The sequence below is a fragment of the Mizuhopecten yessoensis genome, unplaced genomic scaffold, assembly GCF_002113885.1.
Source record: "Mizuhopecten yessoensis strain PY_sf001 unplaced genomic scaffold, ASM211388v2 scaffold3459, whole genome shotgun sequence".
Taxonomy (NCBI): Eukaryota; Metazoa; Mollusca; class Bivalvia; order Pectinida; family Pectinidae; genus Mizuhopecten; species Mizuhopecten yessoensis.
The window spans coordinates 1210935-1228262 of NW_018405055.1; the positions used below are offsets into that span (position 1 = coordinate 1210935).

General features: G+C 36.5%; 1 protein-coding gene across 1 annotated transcript; it reads left to right on the forward strand.

The window, feature by feature from the left end:
- Positions 1-2857: 2857 nt before the first annotated feature.
- LOC110447535 (tyramine beta-hydroxylase-like) lies at positions 2858-12421 on the forward strand. Its single transcript, XM_021493306.1, has 9 exons — positions 2858-2888; positions 3927-4122; positions 4721-4853; positions 5999-6097; positions 6302-6481; positions 8314-8480; positions 8774-9017; positions 9572-9665; positions 11713-12421. The coding sequence occupies exons 2-9, from the start codon at positions 3928-3930 to the stop codon at positions 12236-12238; spliced, it is 1638 nt and encodes a 545-aa protein (XP_021348981.1). The 5' UTR covers positions 2858-2888; position 3927; the 3' UTR covers positions 12239-12421.
- Positions 12422-17328: the final 4907 nt, after the last annotated feature.

Here is a 17328-nt window from a genome sequence, read left to right on the forward strand (position 1 = left end):
TGACAATATCAGCGTTCAACCCGTAAAAACACGACAGTCAATATGAAACAGACTTAATATTCGTACAAGAAGGAATAGCAAAACTGCAATGGAACCGAAGTCCAACAAAAACTTGTGGTCAAGACAACAAAACCAGGTTTAATCGTATGTGCAAACAAACTAGTATCAATTTTAACAAACCTTTCAATTATGCTTCACAAAGTTTGGCAAACTGCCAAAGTCTCATGCACCTTGAAAAAGAGGGGACAAACGCGCGCTCGAAAAATTTCCAACCAGTCATATAAATGCCATGTAAAACTTAAGAACTAGTAATCTGCAAACACATTTTTTAACGCATATACAGATACATTTTTTAACATCACTTAATCCTGGATTAAGATCAGGCTTTTCTTGCAAAGCAGCTGGTGACTATATCGACGGCCTACTGGTATCCTTTTACAAAGGCAAACAGGTCGACATTGCCAAGACCAGACGATGGCACTGTACTCAACGACTGTCTACTTCATATAACGAAGGGGTTTGGGATCAGATGAACATTCCATAGCTAACTTACCACATTCTTCACAAACGTATTTCAGTAGCTCTAGAAGAAGAATATTTCGGTGAGGCAAAGATGAAAGGAGGGAACCCACATGGAACGGTGCTGGGACCACAGCAATTGTTCATCAAGACTATGTAAAATCAACCTAGACTTTTTGCGGACGCCTGCCTATATCATTTTTATTCAGAATACATATCATTTAGTTCTATTGCAAAATATAAATGGTGCATCATTCATATGTGAGTGTCCTTTCCCGGTAACCTAGCTCGCGTTACACCAACAGGTCACGTAAATCTATAACGCCCATCAATGCCCTCCAGTTTTCTTGGGTTTCGCAGCGTGTTCATCTTCAAGAATTTCGCTCCATATTATATTCATCTAAATTGTAGAAATATGAGTAAAAGACCATATTATTTTGATGACCCGGATATATAATGGCTTTATTTGCTTGTTCCTGCTTTACTCGTGTTAGTAACGATCCTTTGTCCTTTGCACAATTTAGATACCAGTGTTTGCCCTTGAAAGTAACTTCCTTATTGTTTTCCCACACAGGGCGTCGCAATCTTGTCACGATATAAATTAACATGAACACTGGATGAAATGGTATAGTCATTGAGATATATACTGTGGTGAATTGAGTGTGGTGTTCCCTGTGAGAGATTGTCAAAAATGGCCCCATCCAATTTAAATACCATAATGACGTTCTCATTTTACCGGTTATCAAAATCTCGGCCGAGACAACAAGATATCGTCTTAACCAAGATGCAACCTTATATTTTCAACGAGTGCTAATATTGGCAGTCATGATAATGACCTCCAACTTTCGATAATGTCACATATCACTTCCATTTTGCCTAGTCATTCTAGGCAAGACGTTGTGTTTCTAACGTCTTCGCGTTTAACAGTTTTTTAAGGTATTTAATGTGCTTTATTCATTTATTATTTATGTAGGATTTCTATTTGATAGAGACAGAGAAAATGAATTGGCTTAAACTTAACATTCCTAAGCAAAAATATTTACTCTATACTTTTTGATAATTTTACAAAGTTCAGTTGTATTTCAATCCTGCATATTAAACATTTGGCTCCAAGTCTCCATATAAACGCAATTGCGACAATTGATTTCATCATGTACATTTCAAAACAAGGAACAATAAATCAAGCAGATATGGAGCTAAACTTGACACAACTAAACAAGGCAAGTCAGGACATCAATAAGAATCCTTTAATCTTTGTATATTCAGTTAATATAATTTCTAAAATGAAACATGGAGTTGACATTTATGTTGCTTTTCAAACGCTAACGTTTTTTTTGTCGAGATTTTGTAAATTGAAAAACAATGTCGTTTAGACATTTTAAATAGAGGCCGTTATCTGTGAATCATAAGTTGGAGACACCACCTAGCGGCTATTTTGAAATTGTTGCATCATGGGTATCTTTGTAATTGAAAATTAATGTATATGTGTGTGTCTATGTATGTGTGTATGGTTTTACTTGTACATCTGTAGATTACAACTGTGGTATATTGTGTCGTGTAGGGTTAGAAGAATGAGACTGTCGTATTTTCTTCATTAGATAAATGTTTTAGATATTGTATTTTATTAATTTCTTTGAGCATTGCTTTGTCAGGATCAGTTCTGTTTACAAGAGAAGGCGCTAGCGATTCGTTTTATCCAAGGTATGCTATTTTTTATGCAATGTGTTCTTTCAATTGGTATCTTCTTATGCTGTAATTCTACACTGAACTGTGTAAATGTATTAATATATAATTGCAAGACTATTTTATCGCCGATGCGATATAAATGGCAAATTTGTGCCTTTTTTAAAATTATATTTTTCGTTGTTATAACATGTAAAATGCGTCACGACTGTTGTGGAAATCTCAAGAATGATTTGTTTAATGAATGAATATATGAGCAAATGACGAAACTAATTAATGTATGAATATGTGTACAAGATAATGACGACTTTGTAAAATTTTAGTAATTTTGTATGATACTCGTATCTGTAATTAATTAAGTTTATTAATATAATGTTGTCTGAAATTTTATTCAAATTATTCAAACATTATCATTCTTGACTGTTATTACATCACTGCAGAATTGGATTGCTTGGTTTTCTCTTGATATGCTCTTTTTCTTGAGGTTTTCTTCTTTCTGTCTTTGCTTGACATATAGCATCATAGATAATAGTTATTATTTATTATTATTTGTGCGCGGTTTGGTCAAGTGGTTAACACTACGGCCGTCCACGCAGGCGGCCGTGGTTCGATCCCCGAAGTCGTCGTACGCATGGAATATTCAGAGAAAGTGTTTTTCTCCTGCCCACACAACTCAAACAATACAGGTGGAGTATAAAATGGTCTGGGGTGGATGTTGCGGTATCTTTGTTGTAACATCCAAGTAAGGTGGCACTATAATTGATACCGTTGGAAGCACGGCCTCACTACAAATACAGCATAATACATCTCCAGAACACACGTAGACATACACACATATTAGCTAGGTGGCATATATATATGACTAGTAGTAAGCGCCTGATAAGTTGTATATTATCATTACTGTCATTTGACTTTCATTATCATATAATAAAGCACAAACCAGTGCAGGTTCGGGGAAAGAATAGTCCTGCTGTAACTCACTGCATGATTGTAAGAGGTGACTTATGTGCCCCCCCCCCTGCAGAATCGGGGGTTGTTTCTTTATTGCCTTCTATTAAGGGAATATTGAAAAAAAAATCAGGGATAGACCTGTTGTATCTCACTGTATGTGTATCGTAAAAGGCGACTAACTTAGTGCCCCCTGCGGAATCGGGAGTTTTCGTCCATTACCCCTACGAAGGGGACATGGAAGATACCAAAATCTATCTGTTGCCTCCATTGAAACGCTTGGGATATTTTTCAGGCGGTGTACCCCTATAGACACTCGTTCTTATATGACCCTGGCTGTTGCGAGAACGTTAAACCGCAAATAAACAAACAATACAGTTGTTATTGTAGAATGGTTTGAAAGGGTTGTCGTGGCATATCTCATGTAATTGTCATTAACAAACGAAAAGGCTCGCGGCAATATTACTCACCAAATAAAGTTATATATAGCATTAATTATCCTTCAACTGGGCCCCGGGGTCTCTAATTTCAAACCATCCGAGCACATAATATTTTGTTTCTATTAAGCAACTGCTGATAATGCAATTAAAATACTAATAGCTACTTATTAGTACCACGTATGTAAATGGTCCTGACTGTTAGTGTGTGTGTGTGTGTGTGTGCAGTTGTAACACAAGAGGTAAGTTTGAGACTGTTGTGTTACATACAAAATTCTTGTTATGTTAGTGACTCACACAGTTCTTGTATCGCATAATAACATTTGTTTTCTTTTGTAGAATGCGTTTACTGATCACCGTGTTGTTTGCGTCTACGGTATGGGGATACCGACATTTCCAGGACGAGATTCCAAATGGTGGAAATGTGCTTAACCCATGTAAGAACAACGACATCTGGGGAGGCTTGGGCCACCGGAACCCCCGCGGAGGAGGGATCTTTAATCCTTTTGGTGTGGACTTCAAGAATGCTGGGATGGTTTGTACACTGAAATATAAGCATATCAACGATTGTAACGGTTTAAAGATAATTAATCACAAAACGTTGATGCGAATGTTTTCGTTCATTCTACAAGTTTATTTAAATGAAACGTTAATTTGAAGCTTACTAATCTAAACGGGATCAAGAGCAAGTATAAGTCATGTTTACTCATCAGTCATAACACAAACGAAACTAGAATATTTCCTGTATTGTTACAGTCTTTGTTGGCTTATTTAATGACAATTTTTTTACTATTGGATGATTTTAAGTACATGAAAACAATATTTGGTACCCAGGAAATATAATATCATAATGAGTTTATATAACTGATTTGCTTATTGATTTGATTTTCTCATCTCAAGTAAGGGTTAATTTGATAGTATGGTAAACACATGCTTATTCCAGTCACACACTACCGTCACTGATCAAATCAGGGCTATTGAATTGCAGTCATCGGCTGTACGCTTGAAGTACTATAAGACAATCTTCTTTTTCTTAAATAAAATAAAATGAATCCAGTATTTGTTGAAACAATTCGTGGGTAGTGTAGAAAGAAAAAAAGAACAATTATTCATGACGGGACACGTATTTGCAGAAGTGGACAAAAGCCCTGTGTGAGATGGACTCTGACGGGGATGGAATAACTAACGGGGAGGAACTGGGGGACCCGGATTGTATGTGGACAAAAGGAAACACCCCAACGGTCACACTCGGCATAGGTCACCCCGGTGTGTTTTCAGTTTATGTATACTATCTTTTTTTTTTTTTTTTTTTAAAGATTGTGAGCTTATTTGTTTTCAGTTGTTGTAAATATAGGTCACTCTAAAGTTGTTGCTAATATAAGTCACTCTAAAGCGCTTTACAGTACATATATATACAATTAATACAATCAGCATATACATTAATCAAATACAATTTTGAGGAATTTGCAGGAGCTGTCTTATCAGGCGCTAACTACTAGTCCTATGCCACCTGGCTAATATCTCCCTATGTGTGTATGCCTGCATGGGTACAGGAGATGTAATGTGTTCTGTTTGTAGTGGGACCGTGCTTCCAACGGTATGCTTTATAGTGCCACCTCACTTGAATGCTACAGCACAGATACCGGAACATCCACCACAGACCAGTTTATACTCCACCTGGTTTGTTAGAGTTCGAACCCCGGCCGCCTGCGTTGAAGGTCGAAGTGTTAATCCATCGACAAATCCGTCCATTAATAAAATTTGATATATCATATACAATATATGCATGTAAGTCTTAAATATGTTTTTTGTTATTTCTGGACGGGTTGGTCGAGTGGTTAACACCCCGGCCTTCCACGCAGGCGGCGGGGTTCGATCCCCGAAGTCGTCGTACGCATGGAACATTCAGAGAAAGTGTTTTTCTTCTGCCAGCACAACTCCAACAACCGAGGTGGAGTATACATTGGTCTGGAGTGGATGTCGCGGTATTTGTGCTGAAGCATTCAAGTGAGGTGGCACTATAAATGATGTCGTTGGAAGCACTTTCCCACTTAAAACAGAACGCATTTCATCACCAGCACACACGCAGTCATATACACATAGAGAGATATTAGCCAGGTGGCATAGGACTAGTAGTTAGCGCCTGATAAGGCAGCTCCTGCGAATTCCTAAAAAAAGTATTGATTAATGTATATGCTAATTGTATTAATGTTATATCTATGCACTGTAAACCGCTTCAGAGTGGCTTATGTTAGCTAGATAGGGCGCTATATAAAATGCTGTATATGTTATTATTTGAATCGTTTACTTGCCTTTATGATATAAAGTTTGGTTTCACAATAAAAATATCTAATCATTTATTGAGAGTTACGATTCGGACAGGTTTTGTTAACACGTGCTATTATTGGTAGGTATTTGCACCCCACGATCGGCTCCCGCCTGTCAAGCAGTTAACAGCTGGATCGACTGTGAGATCAAAGGTCCGCAATGCGATGCACTTAAGGAAGATGGTCAGTACCACCTCTTTCCGTCTATGTATGCATAATACAAATAATCAGAACAACTGTAAACTAAGAAATGAAATTGCCAAGACCTAAACTAAATTCTTCTTATATTGTGTAAGACATATTGTTCCGTTTTCTTATAAACATATGCTTTTTGCTCATGATGCAAATATTCCCTTTTAAACAAGGACACTTAACTCTACATTTCAGGAATTAAAAGCATCACGGTGAGGCTTCCCGAGACAGTGGTGCCAGCTGTAGAGACAAACTACTACTGTATGTTTGCTGAACTGCCGACAGATGGCGACTACCATTTGGTTGGCTTCGAATCACAAATCGACAATACTGATATCAATCATCACATTATTCTGTTCGGATGTGAATCAACAGGTAAGAAAAGGAACATTCACCCCTCTAATAGCTCACCTGCCAAAAGGGAAATTGATCTTGCAACATGACGCAGCGTCCGTCGGTTTCTCTGCCGTCAACATCTTTTCTTTAAAACACTTTCTTATGAATAAACAAGAGACATAGGGCCAAGATATTTCTCCAGAAACATGCTGCTAAAAACATTAAAATTCAACTTTTGAGTAACTATGCGACCAAGTGTTTTGATATTGTCCAGTAACATGCTGAACAGATGGTATATCACATTTGTTCCAATGAATATTGCCCTACTTTCAAGGTCACATGGGTGAAATGTTTTAAAACATTTAAAAACTTTCTCTGAATGACCAAGGTTCCTAGTGCTGTGATACTTGGCCAGTTGCACACTGAAGTGAAGGACTATCAGTCCAAGTGGATTAAATGGCTTCACTTTATCCACCTCCGAGTCAATGTGTGTTAGTTATACATTTTAATTATAACGTCCAGTAGCAGGTGTCCTACTAAGTAATGTTATTTTGCTAGGAGCATGCTGGGATAAAGGGCAATTCATATGAATTGCATTGACCTGTTTTCAAGGTTACAACGGTCCGATATGTAAAATCTTTAAACGGTTTCTTCTGAAAAGCCCAGATGCACAGAGTAAGGATATAAGGCATACCGTAGATTACTATACTGTGCTGTAGTTAAATGAATTATTTTGACCGCCTGTTAAACATTTGAATTACTTTTTTTGAACACTTACATTGCTAAGACAATGATATTTGACCTGTAGCTTTATAATGTGAAACGCTATAAAATGTGTTATCCCCCTACCACTAAATGTTCCTAGTAAATTGGTATAGCCGGCAAACCTTTTTAATGACCCACCCACTAGTCAAAAGGCATCCTCTGACAGGTTTAATTACCCACCCACTAGTCAAAAGGCATCGTCTGACAGGTTTAATTACCCACTAGTCAAAAGGCATCGTCCGATAGGTTTAATTACCCACTAGTCAAAATGCATCGTCCGACAGGTTTAATACCCACTTGTCAAAAGGCATCCTCTGACAGGTTTAATTACCCACTTGTCAAAAGGCATCGTCTGACAGGTTTAATTACCCACAAGTCAAAAGGCATCGTCTGACAGGTTTAATTACCCACTAGTCAAAAGGCATAATCTGACAGATTTAATTATCCACTAGTCAAAAAGCATCCTCTGACAGGTTTAATTACCCACTTGTCAAAAGGCATCGTCTGACAGGTTTAATTACCCACTAGTCAAAAGGCATAATCTGACAGATTTAATTATCCACTAGTCAAAAAGCATCCTCTGACAGGTTTAATTGCATAAAGAGCTTACACGTATCGTGTCACTGAATTATATTATTATCAAACAAAAATTAAACATAAAGAATATGAAACCAGTATTCAAAGGTTGCAAGAGTAATATCGGTTGTGCCTTGTTCAGCATAGATTTTGTGGATTTTAAAGTTGTGTCAAAGCATTTTGATAACCGCTATTTACACAATTTTCAAAAAATCTATAGGATGTAAATAGTTAACAATGTATTGACTTTCACTATTAAAATAAATCCCCATTGATAATATATCAAATTTAATTGGGATACAGTCTAGAATCCAAAAATGTTAAGTTTGAAGTATTCATAATTAATACAATAAATCAGTACATTGTAAATACATTTGTCATTTGATAAATTTTATCATTTGATATTTACACTTTTAAATAAACATGTATTTTAATTTATATTTTATATGTCTCCAGATACGTTCTTTTAATCAATTAAATCTTGCTTGCGTCACTCTTTTATAAACTCATGTTTGCACATTATCTATCAGAGAAGACGAGCTTCGCGATAAACAATCCTCATCCCTGTGGAATGAAAAGTATACCAGAGTGTAGAACCATGCTGGGAGTTTGGAACTTCGGCACTCCTGTAAAATGTATGCACGAAGACAGTGGCTTCAGGATTGGAAAAAATGGGTTCAAATATGCATACCTTCAGGTACACTTACCTATGAAGCTCACCTTAATTCATTGAAATCTTTCTGCTGTTTTATGTGTACTTATAAATAGAATAGAGGTCCATCTCAGTGTAGGCAAACGTGGTGCTCCAGTGACATTTGGAACAGATATCATCTTTGTAATATGTACAACGCATTTACATATTTAACTGTTAAGATTAAATGAATTTATTTGGTAAAAAGATTTTAATTGTAGTTTCAACATTTTACAATACTCTTATTTCAGACGAATAACAGACTTTGCAACCTTGAAATACGTGTTAATATTTTACAGTTCCATTGGAACAATCCCCAACTTCGCACTGACTACACCGATAGCTCCGGACTGAAGTTGTACTACACACCCAATCGCCGGCCACATAACGCTAGAATGTGGACGGTCGGCTCATCGTACTTTGAGATTCCTCCTGGTGAAGAGGAATTTGAAGTAGAAGCATGGTGTAGGAATGACTGTACCTCGCGATACTTGTCTGGACCAGTCTACATCACAAGGGCAGAGAATCACATGCACTACCTCGGTGAGACGTTTTCAAATACCCAATATCGACCAACGTTCTTCAGAAATGTATATTTTAGGAATAACAATGATTATGTTTTGGGGATTTTACGGTATATACCGAAAAAACTGTGTGAACTTTGCACACGTAGAAGAGGTTTATGCCATAAAGTGCACACATATAGTTTTTCGGTGTATACCGTATAACCCTGAAAATTTATCATTGCTATTCCTAATAGCTAAATTTAAAAAGACGGACAACACTTTTTAGCTCATTGTTAACGAATGTTTATTCATTTTTTTGAAAGAAGACCCAACCAAACAATAACAAAACAAGGGAGACCGGATGATTTTCTCACGGAACACAGTATTTATCTGTAATTTCAATGCTGAGCAACTTTAATAAATCAGAAGTTAGAATTACAAATACTGCGTTACACATTGTATTGTACGAACTCACCACTTTTCGTGTTGTCTTTGTTTTACGCTATACGATATAATCGGTCTATCATAAAGGGAATAGCCGAAATTAACTGGATTAATACCCAATTAACTGAATTTATTAAATTTATACAGGACGTAAGCAAAAGATCCAGCACTACAGGAACGGAGTATGGATCAGGGATATAACCAATGACATGTATGACTTCAATTCTTTTGCTGACTATGCGTAAGTTATTTACGGATTTTTTTCTTCTTTTTTACTAACACATAAAATTGATCATTCCTTTCCTGACTCTTAAGTCGCAATAAGCTTTCACGATATCATATCTAGAGAAAGGGAAAGAATTAAACGACACCAGCAAGATTAAAATTCGAATACATTTTCGATTTCTAGATAAAAAAAATTAACAAACATTATGGAAGATTTGTAGACTAATATTGAACAGTGAAAGTCGGTACCAGGAATCCAGGCAAGTAAATTCATTGTCATCATTATAATAAACACTAAACAAACAAACAGATATGATGCTGACGAAAATGACAGTTACTGCTTTTATTGTTTTTTCTATGACTTGGTTGAGTGTACTAAATTGAACGTTTGCTTCTTTTCAGCTCAACTGGCCCGAAGGGCCATGTGAGCTTATGCCGTACTGCAGCGTCCGTCCTCCGTCAATTTTTCTTTTAAACGACTTCTTCTGAAGAACTGAAGGACCTAGGGTCATGATATTTGGCCAGTAGGTACCTGGGATGGAATGCTAAAAAATTTCCTCATTAAAATGACCTTGACCTACTTTCAAACAAACAACAATATCCTAAGAACCATTTTGACTAGAGTCATGATACTTAGTAATGTTATGTAGACCAATAATGCAAATCTTTTTCTTAATTACAGTAATGAGGTCAAAGGTCAACTTTAAGTGTTAGTCGGGGGTCAAATGTCAACATGGGTTCAAAGCTTTAACAATCTTCTTCTCAAGTTCCATAAGGCCCAGGGTCATGATATTTGGCAAGTAGTTACCTGGGATAGAGTGCTATAAACTTTCCTCATTAAAATGACCTTGACCTTCTTTTAAGGTCACAGGGGTCAAACATGTTAAAAACTACAAACAACGTTATCCTAAGAAGCATTTGGTGTAGAGTCGTGATACTTGGGTATGTTATGTAGACCAGCAATGATAATGTATTCGGTATTGAGGTCAAATGTCAACTTTAAGCGCTGGCCGGAGTCAAAGGTTAACGTGGGTTAAACGCTTTAAAATTACAATTTCAAATTTCAAACAACAATATTTTAAGAAGCATTTAAGAGATGTTAAAATGTCTTGTGTTCTAGTTACCAATTTTGGTCTGAAGTTACCTATATGTCAGTTTCATGTAACGTAAGAAACAGGTGACCGATACAGGCCCTCTGGGCCTCTTGGTTTCTTTATAGTTATTCAGCAAATTTGAAAACTTATAGTATGAAATTTTTGTTTGTTTGTTTATTTTATGGTAGGATTTTTTTTTATCGTACTCGTTTGTCTGCCACGTGGTGTCGTTGTCTGTAACGTGGTTTTGTTGTCTGTAACGTTGTTTCGTTTTCTGTAACGTGGTTTTGTTGTCTGTAACGTTGTTTCGTTTTCTGTAACGTGGTTTCGTTGTCTGTAACGTGGTTTCGTTGCATGTAACGTGGTTTTGTTGTCTGTAACGTTGTTTCTTTGTCTGTAACTTGGTTTAGTTGTCTGTATCGTGGTTTTGTTGTCTGTAATGTGGTTTTGTTGTCTGTAACGTTGTTTCGTTTTCTGTAACGTGGTTTTGTTGTCTGTAAACGTTGTTTCGTTTTCTGTAACGTGGTTTCGTTGTCTGTAACATGGTTTCGTTGCCTGTAACGTTGTTTTGTTGTCTGTAACGTGGTTTTGTTGTCTGTTACGTGGTTTTGTTGTTTGTAACGTGGTTTTGTTGTCTGTAACGATGTTTCGTTTTCTGTAACGTGGTTTTGTTGTCTGCAACGTTGTTTCGTTTTCTGTAACGTGGTTTCGTTGTCTGTAACGTGGTTTTGTTGTCTGTATCGTGGTTTTGTTGTCTGTAACGTTGCTTCGTTGTTACTAACCCAGTTTTCACTCTGAAGACGTGACAGTACTTGGATTTGATCAACATTTACATACTGGGTGTCGTCGATGAAACCAAAGTAACTAACACTTCCATGTTATGGTTATGTTTTCCTTGTACTTTTCTAGGGTTTCCATCTATATCTGGCCTTTCTTCGTATTTTGACTTTTTTTATTGAATTGTCCCAGATTTACGACTCCTATCGAAGTGAAGCCTGGGGATGAAATCAAGAGCACATGTACTTTCCGATCTGTTGGTAGAAACAAGACCACGCGCTTTGGAGAAGATTCATCACATGAAATGTGTTTCGGTTTTCTAGTTATCCATCCGCTTGAAAACTTGAAGGTTCAAGATTGCTTGTCATGGAGGGAGCTAGATACATGCAAAATATATGATTTTTCATCAGATTTCCCGGTGATAGACGGCTGCCATTATAAAACACTTTTGAACCCATTTCACCCAGACCTCATTGCTCTCATTTCCAACCTCAGATCACTCTGCAGATCTTTCGATGTTTGTACTCAAGAATGCAAACACTATGTCAGAGGTCTACTGGCGAGTAACAAGTGTTTCAGTGGGGTCATAAGCGACTTTTTGAAGTACTATACCATAAGTCAGGCACCATACTTTATGGAGGTATGGGCAGCCCTCGACTCGTGTAAAACAGAGTTAGAAATGGAGGATTGTCAGGAACAATGTGATTCTGCGAAGTAGAGCGACATGACCTTTAATCGTGGACAGAATCACGGTCGATTGGACAACAACAGATGATATGTACCGTAAATTACAGAACATTTGCCTGTTTACAAATTCAATATTCCATATTACGTAAAAGACTGAATTGCAATAAGTTTATCAAAATTTGAAGTCAATATTAAATGGATTAAAAGTATAAAATTGTTGTTTTTAAGTTTTGCTTCGTAACATTTAATACAATTCACTATTCCTCGAACATTCCTCGAGACGAATTGCTTTTATTGGACTTACCTTATACAGTCTAGGATATGGCTAAATGTAAACTATTGAATCGTTGTAGATAAGTCGTTTAATAGCATTCTTAGTAATGGTATTGATAAGCCTGTCAGTGATGGTTTTCTCTAATAGTATTACCGTATTAACAGTTAATAGGACTGCTACTGAAATGAACATTACTATATTGACTTGTTCGATTCCGTAACTAGTCAATGTTTCATCATGTTTTATTACATTTTAAGGAATCTCATAACACTACTGTTTTAACGGACTGACTTAGAAATCTTCGTTTTAATAGGCATATTCAGCAAAAAACTAAGATAAAAACTAAGAAAATATTTATCTTTAATGATAGTTGGAATCGAAAGGTGATAATTTGCCTTGTGTATTTACATAATGTATCTTGGAAAGAATGCCGTTAATATCAAAAACAAAGTTTTAATATTCAGTTTACTATCAGAGATAAGAAGGGGAAGACGAAGTGGCAAGTCTCTGTATACATGTGTTTGTTATTATCTGACATGCACGATGAAAGCCACTGCACCAAACTTAAGGATGTACACCTCTGAGAAGTCAAAAATTTCCTGTATTAAACTTTTATATGGATTTTTGGAAAAGGGAGTTAATGGCATAGTAGAAAATGCAAATCAAAATAATGTCGGTGTGTTCGTTTTTGTGCTATGACCGGTCAAAGATACCAATTTAACACAACACGTGATTTTAGGTGATTTTTTGGGTTTTGACCATTTGCAGAACAAATTCATACAATTTCTTCCAAGTATGTTATCAAATATGTATGAATGTTTATAGAATTGATGAAAATGTTATTTTCTATTAAATTGTGGAAGGAAAATTTCTTAACCTTATTCTTTTAACTCAGAAAGCCGATTTTAGTTACCCCTACCCCCTATTTTTTAATGAAAAAATACCCATTTGTTACCATTTTTTTTACAGATTAAACGCTTGATTCTTCTTTTTTTGTCCGGTTATCATTTGTGTTATTTCTTTACCTTATTCGGAGTCATCAATCAAAAGTGTTTCAGTTACACTAAATACGTAAAAAAAATATCAATAATGTATAATTTTCCAGTTCCTTGCATATTATTTTTATCATATCGAATATTATAAAGTTGTACCGCAAAATTGAACCTGCTACAATTAAAAATGGCGACACGATGACAATTTAAGTGATCAGTCTAGTGTCAAAAAAGGTGAAATTCTGGCCTTTTTTAAAGCGCGAGAAATACACATTAATACACGTTTTCAAAATAGCTGCCAAATTGGTATTGTTTTTAATTCTTGCAAAATAAGTTCTAAAAACAACAGGCATCTAGTTTTTTGACATATTTTTCCGATGCGTGTTTGCTAATAAACTTGATCATAATTTGTTAAATATTACAAAAACCCGTTACACCAGATCAAAACGAGACTTGAACGTGATTGAAACCTCAGAAGAGTACATCCTTAAGTTTGTCAGTAGTTTTACATTCTATTAGATGCCTTCAATATACATGCATTTCATTTGAGTATGAACTCATTGACAGAACTTATTTTGTATCGTTGTTTACTTACGTCTATGTCGGACCCATTGACAGCACTTATTTTGTATCGTTGTTTACTTACGTCGATATAGGACCCATTGACAGCACTTATTTTGTATCGATGTCGGACCAATTGACAGCACTTGTTTTTGTCTCGTTGTTTACTTACGTCGATTTCAGACCCATAGACAGCACTTATTTTGGATCGTTGTTTACTTACGTCGATATAGGAACCATTGACATAACTTATTTTGTATCGTTGTTTGCTTACGTCGATATAATACCCATTGACAACACTTATGTTGTTTCGTTGTTTACTTACGTCGATCTCAGACCCATTGACAGCACTTATTGTGTATCGTTGTTTACTTACGTCTATGTCGGGCCCATTGACAGCACTTATTTTTCAGCGTTGTTTACTTACGTCGATATGGGAGCCATTGGCATTACTTGTTTTGTGTCGTTGTTTACTTACGTCGATATAAGCCCCATTGACAGCACTTATTTTTCAGCGTTGTTTACTTACGTCGATATAGGGCCCATTGACAGCACTTATTTTTCAGCGTTGTTTACTTACGTCGATATAAGCCCCATTGACAGCACTTATTTTGTATCGCTGTTTAATTACGTCGATATCAGACCCATAGACAGCACTTATTTTGGATCGTTGTTTACTTACGTCGATATCAGACCCATTGACAGCACTTTTGTTGTATCGTTGTTTACTTACGTGGATGTCAGACCCAATGACAGCACTTATGTTGTATCGTTGTTTACTTACGTCGATATAAGACCCATTGACAGCACTTATTTTGAATCGCTGTTTACTTACGTCGATATCAGACACATTGACAGTACTTATTTTGTATCGCTGTTTAATTACGTCGATATCAGACCCATTGACAGTACTTATTTTGTATCGCTGTTTAATTACGTCGATATCAGACCCATTGATAGCCATATTTTGTATCGCTGTTTACTTACGTCGATATCAGACCCATTGACAGCACTTATTTTGTATCGTTGTTTACTTACGTCGATGTCGGACCCATTGACATCCCTTATTTTGTATCGCTGTTTACTTACGTCGATATCAGACCCAGTGACATCACTTATTTGGTATCGTTATTTACTTACGTCGATGTCGGACCCATTGACATCACTTATTTTGTATCGCTGTTTACTTACGTCGATGTCAGACCCATAGACAGCACTTATTTTGTATCTTTGTTTACTTACGTCGATATCAGACACATTAATAGCACTTTTGATCTTTCGAAGCCTATTTCCAGCTTCAGAATCCTCTCCTCTCCTGGCGCTCAGCCTTTTCTTGTTGCAGGCGCACTGCCTTTGTGTCTACAAGTAACCAACCATACAGCATCTCAAACTCGTTTGACACGACACGTATACAAATGTAAGAAACATTTGATCGCACATTATTATGCACATATATTTTTAAACTAGAATTAGTTTTAAATACTGTTTCTATAATGACATCGATTTTCTCATATGCCACTAGCTTAAGATGATATAGAATAAAACAAAAGAATAAATAAATAAATACTATAAAAGTGGATAAGAAAGGTCCAAAGACAACTTAGCTACACAGGCGTCTCTCTGCCTCAGAATTTTGTTCTTTTCTATAGGGTTAACGTTATGACAACACAATCATATATAAACCAGTCTGATATATTACTTAGCCTTTAAATTTTACAGGGACATTTTTTTTCACGTTTTGGAAAAAAATCGCTTCACAATAAAATAGGCTTGATCAAAGCTGTATCAGAACGTTCGGCAACAAGTTCGTGGGGTTGATATTTCGCTAATTATTTTCTCAGGTCACGTAATTGCTGAACGTTAAGCAGGGAATAACAACTACCATTTTTAAGGACTTTGGTATGTTCCGGCCTGGGTTCAGAACCCATTGCCTTCCTCACCTGGGCGAACACTCAACATTAAGGCCAAAAGCGAGGTGTTGCCAAGAAAAGGCGCTAGGAAATAAAAGCTAGTTAGAAGTGGAAAGAAAGATAAAGATCCCAAATATTGCAATGGGTGCAGCAGATTTATTTTGGTCGCTTTTGTGTCCCCAAATAGAGGACACCAAAGCAAATCTCCAATTCGGCAGGGGGTTCCCTTATTAGTCGCCTCCTCCGATAATGCAGAGGGTAGCAGCAGGTGTATTCTTTTCCAGATCCCTAACCTGCAGGGGTGTTTTTGTCAGAGACTAAAAAAAAAGCAAAAAAAAAAAATTTAATCAAGTTTTGATTTCATTATGTTGAGAATATGAACAAAATCAAATGTTTGAAGTCTTTATATTTCAGTCATAAATGATTTATGCATCGGCACTCATAAAAGAAACAATTGATGGTGCGTTGATGTCGAATTCAATAAAGGTTTTCCAGACCATCATGTCGAGTTCTAACGCCTTCTTTCAGCAACGTTATTGTTTTTCACTCCGCGTGCGATGAACCACTAACAAACAGATGATGTTTGATTTTATTTGGCATATAAACCTTTCAAATCTCGGAGACTGTAACAAAATTAGAAAAAGACTATGTACATGTATCGATTTAACGTCGATCTCAGCAATTTTCAAACAGTTCTTTTTTTCAAACTTCTGTTAAGCAATCTTTTTTTTTCTATTTGCCCTTACGGAAGCGCGCAGATGGTCTGCCTCTTTATGTGGGAGGATTATCCAGAGAGAAAACCCGTGGGCGTACAGGTGATCGAATCCTGGCCATCTTGGTGAAGACAAGCGCGCTATCCACTGCGCAACTCGACCCACCATATAAGGTACACTCGAATCTCTACTTTTAATGGCGTCTTTCAGGCAAAAATTAATTTTGGAATACCCATCATCTATGTTACAAATCTTTTACATAAATGCCGATCTTAAAAGCTCATTTGAGCTAGTGTTTTATTATTATCCCTCGACTTTTGATCAGGCTTATCTAATCTTATTCTCAATCAGTAAATATCAGAGATTAACAAAAGCTATACGCTCTTTTCAGGCCTTGCCTTTTCATATTCATATATGGCTTCGTTTATTTAGTTCTTGTGTCGCACGTTATGTCGTTATTTCAGAAACAGTGTCGCACGTTATGTCATTTCTTCAGAAACAGTGTCGCACTTTATGGCGTTCATTTAAAAACAGTGTCGCACGTTATGGCGTTCCTTAAAAAACAGTGTCGCACGTTATGGCGTTCCTCCAGAAACAGTGTCGCACGTTATGTCATTTTTTTTTTCAGAAACAGTGTAGCACGTTATGGCGTTCCTTAAAAAACAGTGTCG

Bases quoted from the DNA above. Each gene is read 5' to 3' on its own strand.
- LOC110447535 (XM_021493306.1), top strand. From the start codon at position 3,928: ATGCGTTTACTGATCACCGTGTTGTTTGCGTCTACGGTATGGGGATAC. The intron at 4,123-4,720 runs GTTTGTACACTG...ACGTATTTGCAG, and splicing joins ACTTCAAGAATGCTGGGATG to AAGTGGACAAAAGCCCTGTG. The intron at 4,854-5,998 runs GTGTGTTTTCAG...TATTATTGGTAG, and splicing joins ACTCGGCATAGGTCACCCCG to GTATTTGCACCCCACGATCG.